Genomic DNA, 18,682 nt, shown 5'->3' with positions numbered 1-18,682 from the left:
TAGTTTGTGTTCTAAAACTGTGTCTGTTCTAAAACTGTGGAAGCGACTTCAAAAGTTAGAAAAACATGTGACAATTTATATTCATTTAATTGCATCTGTGGTCCAGGCGTTCCTCGTGTGGTTATTTGTGTCCGTGAGACAGTGGATGGACTTAGAACAGTGGACTGAGTGCAGACAGGGTGATGGACTGAACTTGTAGCCACCTTCACCAAGAAGGATGCAACCAAGTGGGGCAGGAGCTCTCAAGATGGGACTTCAGAGTGACGTTCAGGTTTCCCCAGGCAGCCCCTGTTGTGTTGATAAACAGCTGTGGTGGAGAATCTGGCCCATCCAGACTCCCCAGGCAGTTCCTGCTGCAAAACTGATGGGAGTCTACCCAGAAGATAGTTATAAATAGCCAGTAGGAACTCTTGATGCAGGTGCAGAAACGGTGACTTGGGACAGTCCTTTGTACGTTGTACTTTGTAAAGTCATGAGGGTGCGTGTGGTTTGGTTAATGAATAGCGATGGATTGGTGATGCACAGGCTGGAGTGGTTGTGGGACCACAGGCCGGCTGAATGAAAAAACTGCAGCAGAAGAATGGTTTGGGAAGTCTCCCGCAATGCAGCCGAAGATGCTGTTGTGCAGACACTTGCAGTAGAGTCCAGAGAGAGACCAAGCGTCCTGTTTCTGAGAGAGAATTTCCCACAAGAGCATTACCCTGTGCCAAGTTCCCAACAACTCAGTTTTAACACTGTTCATGAATGTCTGTGCACTGCTGTAAACTTTCAAAAGGTAGGATCTGCCATTAGTTTGTGGTTTATGACATGATGAAATGAGGAATAAATACCCTGAAAAAAATCATAGCATAGTGTTCGTAAAGCACCAAATTCAAATTTGCTGTTTGAGTTTTAACCTCTACCTTTTGGTATTCGCTGAGTTTTAATTGCTGTAAAAGGCCTTGCTACACGGCATGTTCCAAAACAGTAAGGAAATAGTCTCGATATATATATATGGCTTGATTCTTTTAAAGAAAAGAAGTTAATAGAAAACAGACGCAACAAATGATTTTCAGAACAATTCATTTGCTTTCTCTCATTGGAGAAGTGAAAAGGGACACTTAGAGCATTTCTTTCATTCTTTAAAGGTTACAGCATAGCAAGAGGATTTTTTAAGACAATATTGACTTATTTAAGTGGCATTGCTATATGTTTGCACTGTACTGCTTACATTCATATTTTGTTTAATTAGTAACCCTCCGATGGCTTTTTTCTGCTTCCAGGCTGTTAAGACTTGCTTTTTCTAGACCACGTTATAACTCCTGTTGAAAATTCAACACATGGCCCACAAGAGTGGGAAGCAGCTGGGCCACTCTGCAGTGGGAGCCCTTAGAGATAACACTGACTTTCTGCCAGGGCTGGAACTCGCTGCTGTGCTTTGAGGATTTGCCATTCTGGAGCCGCAGTGCTGCTGCACTGGAAACGTACTCCACATGGCCAAACACCTCCATGTTTGCTCTTTGGGCTCTCAGAGGACACAGCCCCCGGTACCTCTGCAGAGAGGCTGTCAGTGCCTACAGAAGTATCATAGTGTGTCTGCCCTGTTTGTAGAGCACGAGATTTGACACCTGCTTTTGCTTTGTCCATGTCGTTGCATAATCCAGGTCAGGCTGCAAGGAAGCTGTCCGTTTATTAACGTGTGCTCACAATTTTAATGGGTTTTGCTGATAATAGTTTCAATTTACGGAAAGGCTTGGATTTAAAAAATTACTGGAATACACAGTCTGTGAGGCTGTTGGATGGTGTCTTATGTTAGAGTCATAAAAGTCTCTAGATAATTTCTGTTCATGACAGGGAAAACAGGAGAAGGGAGGTTGATGAGGCAAATATCAGAAACTTTTCCTGTAATCAACGAAACAGTAACTACGGATATGTAACATAGCAATTAAAAATAATAGACATCCAAATTAGAGCCCATGACTGATAAGATCTGCTGACCTCCTTAGCAACAAAAAAATCAAAGTGTCCTTTCAAAAGCTGAATTTAGAAGCAGAAAGAGATAGAGAAACATCTGAGAGATAATGAGGAAAAAGAGGTGAGAAACAAATAATTGATGCCTGCTTTAGATACCAGAATTCACTAGTGATGTTGTGGTATTCTCTTACGTTATACCAACAATGTTTGCATATGGATGTGAGAAATGGATCAGAGGGAGATCTGGGGAGAGATTTGTGGTGGCACAGGAAGAAGTGGCTATGAAATGGCTAACTTGGGGAACCAGTTTCTACATCTGTAAATTGTTTCCTCTGTAACTAAACAAAATGCGAATGATGGAGCTTCATGGATGGCATCTGCTCAGTAATGGCATCATCAGATTTATTCAGGTGAGCTATATCATACAAACCACTGCTTTTTTTTTACTATTTCATCTCTATTTTTGATAAACTGCTACCAAACACAGAAGTGTTTCTGTGTTTACATGCACTTACAGGGGTGAAAATCTAAGAATTGTGAGCTCCTTCCATACTTGTGCTCACAAATGGACACTCTTGGACTTTAGGGCTTCTCTTGCAGTCTTTGGCAAAATGCATCATCAATGTGTCCAATTTATACCTAGTTGAGACCAGCTGCAGGAGGGCATATTCATGTCTATTTTTATCACTACAGGCTTTTGGCATTCTTTTCTTCTTTTTTTTTTTTTTTTTTTGAGTCCAGTCTAAAATCCACTGATAAAGTAATTTAGTAACAACGAGCACTGCAAAGTGCTTTTCATTTTCAGATCACAATGACAAAATTATAGCTATTATGTATATATGTAAATATATATTTATCTAACTATACATTTTTGTTTGTTTTCATGCACCTTCTGCAGCTGGTCTCAATAGAGTAGGAATTGGATGTTTTCATTAACTCAATTCATCAGGGTTGGCAAGAGAAGTCCAAATGTCTTTGCGCAGATTTGATCTGGATTTATAGGTGAACGGAAAGGGTGTCTGTCTGTGTGCACAAGTGCAAGTATGGGAAGATCTCACAATTCTCAGATTTTCATCTCTGTGTTACTAACAAACCGGTCACTTCTGTGTTCAGTTGTTGCACATACAATATTCAATGCATATACATACACATCAAGTCAAAGATGGACAAACACCCCTCTGATGCTTTGCTTTCCAGGTTCTCTTGCTGCTATGATTAGTTTTGTCAAACTTCTAATTTAAGAACTTGTAGTCAGGGTTTCAGCTGCTCTTCCACCTCTCAGACTACACATACAGCTCCTCGCCTGACATACTGTCTTGTCTGTTCCCACTTGACTTCTGCCTCTTCCCTCTTCTCTCCTCTCCCATACTATTTTAAGATGTAGTTCCAAATTATGAAGCATCTTTGACAGGTAACATAATGTTCAGTAACTATTAATATCAGCATTTTTTCACTACTATTTCAGGACTTCTCATTTTCAAGTGTCACAATTAGGATGATAGGGCAGCACTTCGCTATATGTGACTACATTCTGAAGCAAAAATTCCTCGGTGTTAAGCCATATGCTTTTTAAAAATGGAGACCAGAAGTAGCAATTTAGTGACAGTTATTTTGCAATACTGTAATGTTCACCTTTGACCCTGCAGCCAAGTTTTCAGTTCTTGGATTTTTCTAACAAAGTTTATAGAGCTGACAAAATAGGACATGTGAGCTTAAAAACAAGAGTGTTCTGTCCTTTTCATGTTTAAATAGCTGTATTCCGACTTCATCAATCAAAGCAGAAAGAGGAAGAAAACACAGTAGATCATCAAGAAAGGTCTCTTCTGTGTTTTAATGTTATTAAATAGTTTGTCCGAACAGTAATACAAATGAAGGGCATTTTGTTTGTTGTTATGCAGTCACATAGTATTTCGCAGGGTCAGAAGTGGCCTGCACGGGAAAGGCCTGGAGAGGTTGGGGACAGACACCGTCCGGAGGGGCCTAAGGGCTGGTGCAGCTGGGCTGGGGGAGGCCGGGCCCTGTGTGCTGCGACCCCGCGCCAGCCGCGAGCGAGGGTCATCACACAGGCCTGGCACCGGGGATGAACCACAATGTACCCTAGAGTCTTCTCATGTTTTGTGGAACTACCAGGAGACTCAGATTTTCTTCAGAGGTCACAACAAGTGATCACGGTTTTTGTGAAATTCAGAGAATCGTGGACATCGCTATCAGAATTGAAACTGGTAAACACCAAGGGCCTTTGAAAAATCTGCTCCTGTATTGTCTACTAAGTGCTGAGAAAATTTTCGGTTGCTCTATTTTGGTCTTGGGTGGCAAAATACAGGAAGAGCAACAAAAATAAATGAGTGGGTTCCCTGCTGAGCAAAGTCTTTTAAATAATAGATTTATTTAGTAAAACTGGTGAAAGCGTAAGGGATCTGGGGAGAGAAGGACGACCTGGGTACGAAATTACCAACATCAGATCAGTAATGAAGTATCTAGGTAGTAGAATCCGCCCCAGAGCAGAAAAAGAAAGACTGATATAAACTTGTATCAATGTAAAAAAACCTGCTGTAAAAACCTGCTCTGACTGAACAGATACCTTCTAGATAAGACATGCATGTCATTGTTGATAGACCACATCACCATATGAGTGTGTAAGTCCCATATGATCCTCTTGGTGCCACACAACTCGGTGCCTGCATTTGAAGAGGAATTCCCATGTCAAGATTTTTTACAGAGCCTTACTGCTTATTCCACCATAATAAGCTGAAGCTTTAGGAAGCAAACCCAAACCTATTCATTCCATTGACACTTAGTCTTCTCTTTTCTAAATTAAACCTTACGTCTTTCCAGGAATTCTACAGAGACCTTGTTCCTGTAAAAAAGAGCAGAAGTGTTACTCCTCACTGTTTTCCCATTGCCTTTTCTTCTGCAGCTTGCAGGTGTTGATTCCTGATGGATTTTTGATCCTCTGAAACTTCTAACTGCTTCTTACTGTCCTGTTGTGTAGGGACTGACCCTCCACTTGTATCTGTGCATTTCATTTTCCTGAGTGCACATATTCTTTTTAAATCGTATCTACCTTTTCTTCCATACTTCTCTCAAGAGAATTCTTAATTACACATCTGGCCTCCCCTTCCATATCAGTATCAAATTAAAGTTCATTAAGCATTTTCTTTTTTCCTTCATTCAAGTCATAAAGAACTGAGCAGCACAGAAGCCAAGGCAGATCCCAGCAAAACCAGGTTCCTTCCTCTATTTTTTCCCTCCATTGTGACAGCAGCCCAGTCTGTCTTGGAGTATGCTCTTCCAACAGTTTTGCATCTGCCTTGCATTTATTTTGTCTAAACCACATATTGTTTAGGTAATTTATGAAAGTGCAACAGGAGAAATTTTCAGAAGCCTGTCCGAAGATTCACAGTATTTATAGCTTCTAACCGTTCCAGAGGCCATAAAAGCTTATTCTACATTGGTCTGACAATAATTATTCTCGAAAAATCATGTTGGCTGTTACTCATCTCTTTGTTATATTTTTCATGCTTCCAATTTGTTTATGAATTGATAGAATCTACTGGCTCTCAGCAGACGCTGTTTGGAACTCACAGGCAAAATGAGGTGAGATAGCTCTGCCAACAGCTCTACTAAGAGATGTTGAAGGGCAGCACTCGGAACATCAAGAGGATCTGTGAAGTCTCTGCACACTCAAAGGTACCAATCTGGCAAAAAACAGTCTTAGCCAGATCAGCCCATGTAATACTCATTTATCAAGTATATTTCTTTCATATGTACCAGCCCACTCTTGCTGTAAAAAGGCCCGTGCTTTTGGATCCCCTCTCCTTATTCCTCTCCAAGGGAGATGCAGACCTGATACATTGCTGGTGCAAGAAGGCAAAAAAAGAAGAGGGATGATGAGCTTCTGTCTTAAACTCGTTTTCATTTCCAGAATTATAGAACAGTTAATATATGTACTGTGTTCACATTGCCTGGAACTTCACTGACCAATTCCTGGGTCCATATAATCCAGGTATTTTTCTAAGTCTTAAATTCCTTTACTCAAAAAAGGTATTTATAACTACAAAATACTATTTAATACAGAGTTTACAGTCATTTACCTCGTACCTTTTAGCATCCTTTTCTCATCTGGCTACACTTTAATTTATATAAATGACATTTATTTTGTTAATGAGTGGAACTGCTTCAGCCATCGCATCTGTAAATGTTGAGTGTGGGTTTGGCCTTTAGTCAGTTAAGCTAGCAGTTTTGCTAGCGTTAAGACTTTTTTTTCTCTGAATTTCCAAACCTGTAAACTCAGAGTGGGATAGAAGGTGAGTGAAACCAGAAGTTTTCTTGCTCCTGTGTCCACAGCTGCAAGGAGATGGCAAAGGTCAGCTCTGGGATCCACGTATATGATCTAAAACTATAAGATCCTGAGGTACTCTGGTGCCTCCTGTTTTGTAGGTGTAACTGGTAGAGACATGCAGCCAGGTGTAATAAAAGGGGGTTTTTGTTTATAGCCTTGATTACAACAGCATCGTTTTCCATCCCTGAATACCAAGCACTTCACGAATTTCATCTAAAACCGTGCACATTGAGCTGGAAGGAGCAGAAAAAACTATCTACATAAATGTTAAACATGAGGTTACATCCCTCTTTCTATGGGGCTTGGGGTTCCCTTTTCAACTGGGATCTGTAAGTAAGCATTAATTCCAGTCATTCCTTACAATTTAAGAAAAGGGGAGGGGAGGGCAAAATTGTGGTAAAATATTTGTTTAAAAATACTGCTAGGAGAGTAGCATATTCTAGTGATAGATGGATTAGATGAGATATTTACCCAGGAACTGGGAGTTTCACATCCTTTCAGCCTGGAAGGGTAAAACCACATCAGCAATGAGCCTTTTACCTGTAAATTCTGATTGTGTACCCACTTGGTTTTTTGAAGCAAAGCTCCTTCAGGAATTGATTGCAGAACTGCAGTGTTAATTCTGCTAGAAACAGGAAAATGTGATTCACTCAGTAAGTTAATAGAGCATTGATAGTGAGTGAAGTATGAATCGTGCTTCCTTATCCCTGCTCCCAGAACTTCACACAATCGCTAGGTTAAAAACAAACCAAACACACACACACAAAAACCCCACAAGCCTAAGAACTCATGGAGTAGAGACCAGAATGTGTGATGAGAATCCAGATTTCTTAACTGTGGCAATATTTAGAAGCATTTTGCAGAGCAGAAGTGGGAAGGTAGAAAATATTAAAAACATACTAATATTTGGTTGGAGAAGAACTGCAAGAGGCACAAGTGGAAACATGGAATGTAGGGACAATTGAATTAACTAGTGTATGTAAAATGTAATGAATTTATTTAGGAGTATGTTTCTGTCTCTGGATAAAATAATGGATGCATTCTATAAACCTAAACAAACTGATAGCAAGATAATGAACGCACTTTCTCTAAGAGTAGGCACGTACCTGAAGTTAACATGAAGTCATCTGGATGGGTGCTCTGACCTTCACGAAGCCAAGAAATGTTCCAGTTGATTCCCATGAACCAGGAGCCGTAGCCCACAGTCCGGCTCACCCTGGCCAGTCTGAACCCCAACTGATGGTACCAGCTGGGGCTGCTCAGAGGGACATTGGTCTGGGGTTGACCAGGATTGCCGGGCTGGATCCACTGCTGAGCTGCGACTGGAACAGCAGGGACCAAAGACATGTTTGCACCAACTGCAACCAAAGCTGCAATTAGTGCCATGTTCTGCAGTGTTACCACAAACCTAGAATTTCAGTGGGAGCTGTCAGGATTTGCTGGGCTACAAATTAGGACTGATAATGTAGTGCAGTGGCTGAAGCTCAAGAATTTCATGTGACAAAGGTGACTCAGGTTGTGGTTTGCAGATGACTGCAGTAGTGAAGCTGAAGTTCAGGCCTTGAAACACTTGCAGGGCTCTGAAAAACTCATGTTTGATGGTAGTTCATGGTGTTGGACGTATGTCATGGAGTTTATTTTTTCACACTGACCACTCAGCAGAGCTCCCCGTTGTTGTTTCTGATCCAGGGGAAATACAAAGCATTTGCTGAGGTGAGTACCGTGGGTAGGGGTGAGCCACTCAGCCCTGCTCGGAGACAGAAGTCTGTTCCTGGACAATGTGACAGCAAAAGCCTTTTCGATTTCAGGTAAAAAATTCCATTAAGGTAAGAATAAAGATAGTGTTTTCAATTGTTACTTTGCAGAGTGGAATTCCAGTGTGAAGGAAGAAAGAAAATCATGCCAGATACTGATGCCTGCTAATTATTGTTGTTCAGTTCAGGCAGACAGGGATGGAGTTACTCTGCAGATCCACTGTTCAGCAGGGCTTGGGGCAAGAATGGTTAGATTGAGAGGCTTAGGTCTCTCTTTCAGAATTTGTAAACCCCTTGGTGTCGTATCAGTTAACACAGTCCAGCTTTTTTTCTTTTTCCTTTTTTTTTCTGATTGTACCTTCTAAGAAACATTTCTGTGAAGTATTTTTTTTCCTCCTACAACTTTGTTGAGATATTCTAAATTGATTTTATTGTACACAATCCACCTACATTCCTTTTAGTTAGACTTAGCTGGATTTCTCTCTCAAATTATTTATGATCTATTCCTACTTTCCTCATTGGATAGAGCAGGTGACTTAAGAAATGTAGTTGGGGGCATATAATTGCTCATATAGTACTTTCGTTCTCATCTTTCTTTGAATGATTTATCAGCTTACTTAGCTAGTAAGGCTTTATGCTTGGAAATAGTGAAGTGTTAAGAAAATTGAGATGTTGCATGCAATGAATAAAAATCAGCATTCAGAGTCTGCTGTAGGCTGGGAACCCAATGACTGCAGTAAGTGCAGTAACTGTGTGAGATGAAGTTTGGCTTTGAAAATTATAGAGACTTGGGGAAAACTAGTAAGATAAGGCTGGCTTAAGGTACATGGACACCATAGCAAAGAAATCGGAATTTCTCTCATAAAAGATGCAGAAAGATGGAAAACTCTGCAAAGTAGACTTGTTTTATGCTCTTTACCAGTAGGTGGTACCTGGTGGAAGTATTTTTTTATCTGTTTTTAAGCATCTGCTGTGGGTGCATGAGCTACATTAATCTTCTTAAGCTTCTGCATGCAGATCTATATTATCTATAGTAATTCGGTTATTTTTAACAACTGGACTGATCCTCCCCATAGAAATTTCATCCTGTTTTTTGTTGTTGTTTTTTGTTTGCTTTTTTTTTTCTGTTTCTTCCCTTTGCTGATCTTTCAGCTTATTGGTTGTACTCTCTCAAGTATTCTTTTAAAAGTATTTAGTGGATAGAACTGCCAAACATCATAAACTAATGGCTTATCACGCCATACCTCAGGGCAGTTAAACTTGTACTTTATTTAAAAGGGTCTGGATTTTACATGAAGGTAAAAAATGGAGCACAGATAGTTCTTGGTTGTATAGAAAAGGAGCCCTGTTTGTATGTGCAACTTGAACATGTTGGTTTTTTCACTTAATAGAAGCGTGAGGCAGTCTTAACAGTATTTGTAAGCCTTTATTTCATGACTTAGCTGTGGTTTATGGCTCATCAGCATCCTGCTCCATATTTCTTAAAGAATGTAGTTGAGAAGAACTTCTGCAATTAGGTGGCAAGTGGAGCAGAAATCGTCAGTCCTCATTGCTGAGTGTTCCTGTAATGCCTCTCATGGTGGCCGTATTTGTGGTGGAAAGAAATACTTTCTTTTCATTTGTCTGAAATATCTTTATTGGTTACAATTGCTATACTATTAGCCACATCCTCTGAGGGACTTGTACAATTGCTAGTTCAGTTGAACAGCTTCACCTTCAAAATACTCGGTCAGTGTATCTTCAGATGTCAAAAAAGCGCCGGCTGATACAGGAATTACCTAAGCAGAAATTAGTTGCCACTGTAATTCTCTCTCTCTCTCGTTCTCTCTCTCTTTTCCCCACTCCTTTAATTGTGGTTTATGTTACCTTTTGCATTGTTAACCCCAGGTACACTGTTTTTCTTCTATAAACTCTGATCAATTTGTTAAATAGGTTTTCCGTAACAAGATACCTCTCTCTAGTAAAACAACAAAGTACCTGATTTTATTTTTTGTTCCCAAGTGTGGGGTTCCAAAGTTGAGAATAAGGAACTGTAATTTGTAAAGTATGCTTTTTCCTCAAGGATCAATAAACAGTTTCTTGCTAAGCAGTTTATTTAATCAAGAAGAGAATAAACAGTATCTGCCATGTTGTATTGTCATCTTTTTTTACTGAATGAAATGTTAGTACAACTACATATGGTAGTATTTTAGGTTAAAAAAGTTGGGGGGTTGGTTGTTTGGTTTGGTTTGTTTGTTTTTACCAGAATGGTTTGCCTCGTTTATACATGGAACTGTATTGACTGCTCATCGGAACAAAGTAGAGTCATTTTTTTCCATGTTGGCCACTTCCTTTGTTCCATTGCAGAACTTGTAAATTGACGTGAGGCCTTCAGGCATTAAATGTTTATGTATTCAGAGGCTGAATTGCAAAGTTGCTTTTAGTGGGGTTGTTCACTTTTTGCATGTGTGAAGTATTATATGATTAACTAAGTGTTGATTTGAGCTTCGCTGAAGTATTGAGGCATTGAAGAAGCTGAAGCACAAGAGAATGTGAATAATAGTAATGGTTGTATTACCTTAAATATTCGCATTTTATTTCTTAGGTTCTAGAAAGATTTTTCACGTAATGAGGTTTCTTGGGTTTTGTTGTGTTATTTTCTGTGGTGTTTAAAAAAAAACCAGGTTGGCTTCTTGAGAAACTGTTCATAAGAACTTCAGAGTTTTCCTAAATGGAAGATTGTTCTTTGAATAATTACTGAATTTATTTCAAAAATACTTTGAGAATGGTGTATCTGTATTTTATGTTGCATTTGTTAGTTTTAATTGCAGCCCTGTTCATATTTTCCAGCCATGCTTGTGCACCAATTAATTAAAAACCAAACAAAACCTCCACACCACCTCAGATATCCATAATGCGTCTCAGAATACATCACTGTGCTGAACTTTGTTTGAATGTATTTACTAGAAAAACTCCTGGAAGGGAAAGGAATTCCACAGAATCACTGGAAAAACAAACAGCACAAGTAGTCCTTTAAAATCCGTATCCTCAGGATTTGGGATGGGTTGTGCTTCCAGTATGAAAAAAAACGTGTGTGACATCTTTCTGGTACCTCTGCATTCAGCTGATGCCAAACAATAAAAATACGTGGGATGTGAAAACGAAACAGTTGGGGAGGCGGGAATTTAATAAATGCTGCTTCTGTATGGATTAGTTGTTCAGTTGAGTTCTTCTGTGCCTAATTTGCATGGATATGATACATTCTTAGTTTTTGAATAATGTAATGAGGTTCTTTGTTTCTTTTGAAGGGGTAGAGGACCACTGAAGAACACATCTGATGTAATTAATGCAGCAAAAATGATTTCAGAATCAGGATCAAGGATGGATGTCCTGGCACGGCTGATTGCCAATCAGGTAGGTTGTTTATGCAGTAATGCATTAAACTCTGTCACACATTAATCTGTACACAGAACCAGCAACACCTGAGAAGGTCACTTACGAAAGTACTTGTGACATTTTTAGATCTCTTCTGTTTCTGAAGCAATGGATACATAGATCCTGTCTCAGTCATGTATGTGCCCATTTATATACTTAGAAACACACCTAAATGTACATGTACATATATTACAGCTCTATATGTACATATACCTATGTACGTAGGTGCATATCTCTGTGTGTGTTCAAGTGCCTCTTCTAAGGCATCAACACAACGTTTTACGTGTTTAGTATAGTCCATTCTTGACTTTCTTGGGTAAATCCTCCAGAAACTACTTGAGCTGTGTGAGGTGACTCAGCTGTGGGAACAGAGCCCTGTGCAGAGGTCCTGCTGCTTTGGACAGGTGCTAGGTCTCAGTAACACGGCTTTGCTGTCTTTGAAATTCTTTGTGTTCCACCCTGGTCTCTCTCTGTGTTACAGAACCTGTGCTAGCTTATCTTTGTCTGTCTATTCCCCAACACTGTCTGTTTCTTTGGAGTATTGATGTCAAATGGTTTTCTACCCTTTCGGATAGTCAGTTGTTTTGGTGTGTGCATACCTGTAGTCTCGAGATAACTTTTTTCAGCATTTAAAATAAGTATGTATCTTCAAAAACAAAGCGTTACAGCTGTCATATCTACTTTATTTCCACTGGATTTTTTTTTTAAGCATCAGATAGCTCAAAACCAAAACAAACCAAAAAACCAAAAAACCCCCAAAAACCCCACAAAAACAAACAAACAAAAACCAAAAAAGGATCGACATGAATTGGTAAGTGTGCTCATTTTCCTGGCCAAGATAATTGCACAGTAGCTCAGTAAATGAGTACAGCAAGCACCTCCTCGCATGCAGGCCTCTTGGCTAAGTAAGGCTGGTTGTTTTAGGGACAAACCGTGCCAACAGGAGAGTGTAGGGAGATGTCAGTATGCAAGTACAAAATCTAAAGCATTTCTGTTCCTAGTCTTTGTGACTGCTTTTCAGGTCCGGAGTAGCGTGGTATAGTCAGTGTCTTTCCTTTCCTTGCTTCCGATTTTCATATACACACTTGCTTTTCTAGAATCTATAAAGCAGAAACTGCCTTGTTAGTGTTTTGTGTCATATGTGTCTCTGAATTCCAGACAAAACTTTATATTATCCAGATAGATAACAAGAATTTCTATTATCGATCTATACAGTTGTGATCTATGTAAAAACTAGGTAAAGTGTCTTGAGTCCCTGTTACTGATCTCAACATATATTCTTCCAGCACATCTCTCAAGAGCATTGGAGAATGGCTCCTTTCCAGATTTTTATCAATTACAAATTAAAATTCAGAGCCGTAACTGTCATTAATCTGTTGCAGAAACTGATATGGTAGCAAAGCCAAAGATGAGTAAGGGACCAAGATGAGTAAGGTAATCTCTTGCTTTTTTTAGAATAGGGAAGCCAGTCTCACTGGAATAGTTCTTTCCTAAGATTTTTCCTTTCTCTGTATTATTACAGTGATTCTGGACTAGAAACCTGAACAAATTATTGTGAAGAAAAAGTAGCCATGAATCATTAGTGCTAATAACTCATGTTTACCCTTGTATAATAGCTGCTGGGAAATGTGACCCCTGGTATTTAGTACCTGTGGCATCTTGTTATGTATATAAAATACAGTAGTTAGTTATAGGTGTTGATTGTATTTTAGATGTACTTTCATGTTCTAAGCAAAGGAGCATACACAGTTAAAAAAAAAATTCTAGACATGTATCACACTCAGTAAAAAAAGAGAAGATCTAGCCTTTATTCCTGCTATTACAAAGATGCATTCTTCTGATGGCTAGAAATCTTTAAACTTTTGTGCCAAATATTCCTGTAATTTACAGGGCCTTTTCTCACTGCGGGTCTTTTTACTCTGCAAGGTATTTGTAAAGACCAATTAATCCTTTTCTCATCTGTTACTTTGCCAGATTTCCTAAGTCCTCCTCTCTTGGGGTCCTAATGTAAAAGAAAACTTTACATTCCTCTGGGCTACCTAGTAGCTGTGCTGTGAATGTGGCCCAGGCTGAACCCTTCAAGAATTCGGTTCCCAGACTGGGACATGAATTCTTGGGAAGTTTTACAAATACCTTTATCAGCAGCATTAATAGTTTTCATTGATGTATTTTACCTGATGCCTTTTAGTAACACCACCTAAATTACATGGAATTTTTATTTCAGGTAAAAATGGATTTGTGTGATTTGCTTCAAGTGTGAAAATAGATAGCTCTACATTGTACCAATTCTCAAGTAACTGTTAGAAGATTGAGGTCCTTGCATTCTTCCTGCCGTACTTTTTGACAGTTTTTCACCAATGGTTATCAAGCTTCCTCTAGAAGTATTTGTTACCACTTCTGACACTGTCATTTAATTAGGCCACATCACTTTACTCTTCACAGTTGTCCCACAATGGAACTATTACTCTGCTGTTGCAATTAACAGGACTGCAGTAGTGTGTGATTGCATTTTCAGCATTCAAAGCTATATGCAAGGAAGAAAAGCAAAATCCTTGCTGTTTCTTCCACCTACCTTCACACGTGAGCAAGAACCCAAAATAAGCAGTCACCGCATGAAGAAGAATCATTGTCAGATCTCCTTGAGCTTTTCCTGTTCATAAAACTTTTTCAAATGAATTTCTTTGTTTCACACTCACACTGTAATTTCAGATTAGAAATTGAGAACTGTGGAATTACATCATTCATACAGGTTTTTCTGTTAGGAAGGAAAACAACCAACCAAACCAAACCAAAGCCCACACAAACAAACACCCCGAAACTTTATTTGCAGTACATTTCTGATATGTTGTTCATTTCATACTCACAGCACTTAGGAATGACTCTGTGTTAACAACTGTGAAAAATCACCACAGTACAGCATCAACATAAACACAGGCAAATTAATCACAAGTATATTGATAACAAATTCAGTTTAAAATAAGATTGTTCCAAATTCATTGTCAATTTTGTGATCTATGGATAATTAAGGTAGTTAGTACATGCTGGGTTTAATGGAATGTGCTGTAGATTAAGACCTTTATTAAAAGCCTCCTCATCGTTCCAGTTTTTTTGTACCAGGTGGTGCTGGTCCATTATGATCCCAGTAAGACCAGCACTCAGACTCTATGAGGTCTAATTTAAAATGTTTGTCAGAGCTCACACTGTACAGAAAGAATAGCATTGGTAGTCTTACATCCCTTTCAATGCTGGGAACCCCAGGTGGTGTAGCATCGAGCTGGCCTCTGATCCATGCACAGCTTGCAGGACAGGCCCTGGCTGTAGAAGAGATTCCCCCTTTTGCAGTCATTCAAGCTGCCACGGGATTTTTCTTGTAAGGAAACAACTCATCACAGCCAAACAGGATGTTCACACAAGAACTTCTTTCTGCAGCCCGAGATAAAGGCAGATATCCAGGTGGCCTCATCATCTGGTGGGAGCTGCCACTGACCCTCCACATACAGCGGTTTCTCAGTCAGGAACAATACATCAAGGCAATAAAATGTTCAATATGAAACATTTCTTTCTACAGAACCAGGTAGTCTCCGGACTTTGAAGCTGGCTTCATGTACTTAAAGGCATCCTTTAAAATGATGAGCTGATAAGTACAATTAAAGCAGATGCACCGGAAAGATAACAGGATCATCCTACCTAAAAGCTTACAGTTAACAAATAGTTGCAATAAATTATACATTTTTATTTATAGTAGAGGGCCTGTGTGTGATTATACCCAGTATTAATCACCATGAAGACAGATTCAAACTCTAGAGAAATGCTACTACTTTGTTAGCAAAGGAATGGAATCGAAGTAATGCAAGAACAATATTGTTTACAGCCAGCATTCCCTGCAGAATTGTCTTGATCTTTTATGCCAGTAGCTTTTTCACTTGGATTGTGAATGTTGGTTTTACTGTGTTTTAATGACTGCATAACTTACCAAATCACTTGAGGTTTCTGTGGATATTATTTGTTTTAGGTAAAACACCACTGCCTCTTTTGGATGCAAGTCAGTTCTGCTGCTTGTCTTACAAAAAACTCTGCTTAACACCCCACCACCTTTAGCATGTGCGGGGAAAGAACCTCTTGTTATTTGCCAGGATCTCTAGCTAAGAATATGAGACAGTAAACCAGTAACCATCAGTTTCATCTGTGGGATGAATAAACTCAGAATTTATTAATTACCCTCCTGTTGCAGCCTAGTGTTTGGTTTCACTGGTAAGCAAGTGTTGCTTCTACCAGATGCTTCTGAGCAATATGCAGAGGATCCCTTATGGAATATCCTCTACAGACAACATTACTTTCTAACATCTGTTTATGGTTGATTGGGGTATGCTATAAGGCATGGGGCTTCACTTTTTTCTAGTACTTCATCCTGCTTTTAAATGTGGTGTAGAATGTTATCTTTACTCCTGTAGATGCCTCTTCTTTGTATTGTGTTGGTCTCTGCCTTGGTCATATAATCTCGTAAAGCTTTATGGGTAAAGTACATAAAAATGAGCACACTTGGTCAGACCGTAGGTTCATTTAGGTCAATACCCTGTGGCTGACAATAATTAATAGTGAATATATACAGACTCGGTGAGGTAATGGCATGTGTTTCCCAATACTTCCACAATATGGTCTCCCAACCTCCAGCAGCCATTCAAGAATTTACTTAAGAAACATATTGTTTATACATTTGATGTATCAAATAGTCCTTGTTATTTTTTTCCATTAGTTTGGCCAATAAAGCAACCAAGATTTCTGCAACTTAACAGTCTTAAGAACCATCTCCATTTGTTTAGAACTCAGTCTACTTACTTTTAATGACCTTTTGGTTTTGTATTGGAGGAAAGAATAACTGTTTTCATGAAAATCTGTGTTGTCCTTTTCCTGTTTTGTGGTTGTGTGTGTTTTTTTTTTTAATGTGCCTTGTAATGGGCACCATACCTACACAGAGTAGTAAAGCTGTGGGTTGTACAGTTGCATAATTACACTTTTCCAATTAATGCCTACCATTTGCTTTTTTGGAATGCCACTGAGCACTGAACCAGTGTTTTCATAGAAATATTTTGTCTTTGATAAATATCATCTTTAGCATTCCTAAAATGTTACACATTTCTTACCTAATGGTATATCAGGAAGACAGAAAATGTGACTGGCCTGCCAACATTATTATATAAAGGAGTATTATATAACAAGGTTAAAATATTCTTTTCTCTGAACTTCCATAATTGACATTGTCCTTGTTTGAAGTAAATGAGGCATTATATATGAGCACCCTATCTGCCCACCTCTTGAGATTTTCCAGTGGGGAAAAAAGGAAATCACAGCTTATTTAAGAATAGGAACAGGAAAAATTGAAGAGCAAGTATCTCGTTCCAGGAAATACACCCTGTCTGATATAATTAGTTCTGATGCTTAAAGGGATTACAGTTGCATTTGACTGGAAGGACATTTTTTATTAAAATTAAATAAACAATGAGTATTCCAGTTTTCTAAATAGTCACTGAGATACCAGTATTTAAATACTGATCTGTGCAGTTCCTGAAGCAGTGTTAAGATTAAACAAAGACATATTTTAGTACAGACTTCTGTAATACACTAACACTTGGAAAACATCACACATAAGAAAGAGAGGATGTCAAGAAGCTCTGCTGTTGTGTACAGAAACCATTTCAGTAATGGATCTAGTGCAACATGAGGTAAGGACTGACATTTAATTCATATTAATTAATTTTAAATTGTTCACTTTAATCATTATTTCTTGTTATCTTTTCCTGAGTCTAAAATGTGAACTCGTTTGCTTAACCAAACATTTCTATTCTATTGCATAGTCATGAAGAGTAGAATCATCACACCCCCATTTTAAACAAGTATCACATTTATTCAGCAAAGCCAGCAGTTTAGGTCAAGTATGTAATGAACTAAGGAGAATTGGTGCTTTTTTTTACTAGCAGCTTTCAGATCTAAATCACTACTGCATTGACCACAGTTCCATAAGACTGAAGATTTAATAACTGTACAAAACCATAAATGGTTGTTGCCACTACAGTTGGTAGGACTGTAGTTTTTCTTTTTTCAAACTATAAAGCTGAACACAAATTCAGTCAAAAGAAGTGACCATATTTATAATGTAAGTACAGCACAAAGGCTAAAAATGTGTCTGAAAAACTGTAGGGATCTATTCCTTATTTATCGCGTTCACTTTTTACAGCTGTGGCACTATGATAGGGACTCACCATTCACCTTAAGATCCCTTTATTCTGCCAGAGCAATAAAAAGCAGCTTTCAACAAGTGTATACCAGGCCTTAGGTGTCCAGCCTGGACCTCACAGAGCAGCATTTCCTCTCCAAGGACTCCCAAGTATTTTGAGAGTTCACAGAAGTAAGGGTAAAAAGATGCTATTTTTATAAATAACACTGTGCAGTTCAAAGTGTTGAAAATAGTGAGTTGGAATAAGACTGTAAGACATTCCTATTTTCCTTTTCCCACTGGTGCAGAAGATAAGTTGTTAAATAAACTCTTGATGGAACACACACACAAAAAGTCATATTATGAGATCATTTCATATCAAATGTTAACATCGGTCTTTACATTTACGCACATAAGTGGAGGTATCTACTGAAAAAGAAATCATAACCTCTTAGGAATTGAAGGGAAAGTAATTATTCCATACATTATTAATTTCTTCAGAAATATTGCTAAGGCAACCCCAGCAGTGTTAAATAAAATGTGAATATAGAGAAGTTTAGGATTATTCTGAGCTTATCAGCTGCAGTGAAAAGCAAGACTACACTCACGTACAATTGGAATACTCAACGAAGTATTAACCTGATACCCAAGGCAAAATTTTGAATTCTCAATTGCTTTATTAATTATTTTTTATTACTCTTCAGTGTCCAGACCAATCATGCAAACAGGATTTGTTGGCTTACCTAGAACAGATCAAGCTGTACTCCCATCAGCTCAAAATCTGCAGTCAAGTTAAAGCGGAAATCCAGAATCTAGGTGGAGAGCTCATCATGTCTGCTGTAAGTAAAAAATGGTATAAATTACACTGTTAATCAAAATAAATCTTAAATTTGAGTCGTGCATTCCTGTGCTTCTGAGATGTTCCAGTATAATCCCAAATCTCATTTTATTCCCCACTGTTTTTTACACTCGCTTAACACAGCAAATCTAAGACAATGAAGTATGAGA

At 38.6% G+C, this 18,682-nt stretch overlaps 1 protein-coding gene across 4 annotated transcripts in view; it reads left to right on the top strand.

The window, feature by feature from the left end:
* Positions 1-18,682, top strand: part of CTNNA3 (catenin alpha 3) — a 499,026-nt gene that overhangs the window by 465,693 nt on the left and 14,651 nt on the right. For all 4 annotated transcript variants that reach the window (XM_065638800.1, XM_065638799.1, XM_065638802.1 and 1 more), the window contains 2 exons: positions 11,337-11,442; positions 18,379-18,513. In XM_065638800.1, coding sequence (XP_065494872.1) covers positions 11,337-11,442; positions 18,379-18,513 — 241 coding nt within the window. The remainder of the gene's footprint in view (positions 1-11,336; positions 11,443-18,378; positions 18,514-18,682) is intronic.

This window comes from Caloenas nicobarica, chromosome 7 (genome assembly GCF_036013445.1).
Source record: "Caloenas nicobarica isolate bCalNic1 chromosome 7, bCalNic1.hap1, whole genome shotgun sequence".
NCBI lineage: Eukaryota > Metazoa > Chordata > Aves > Columbiformes > Columbidae > Caloenas > Caloenas nicobarica.
Note: the sequence above shows the minus strand (reverse complement) of the source record. Positions and strands in the feature narration are given on the sequence as shown.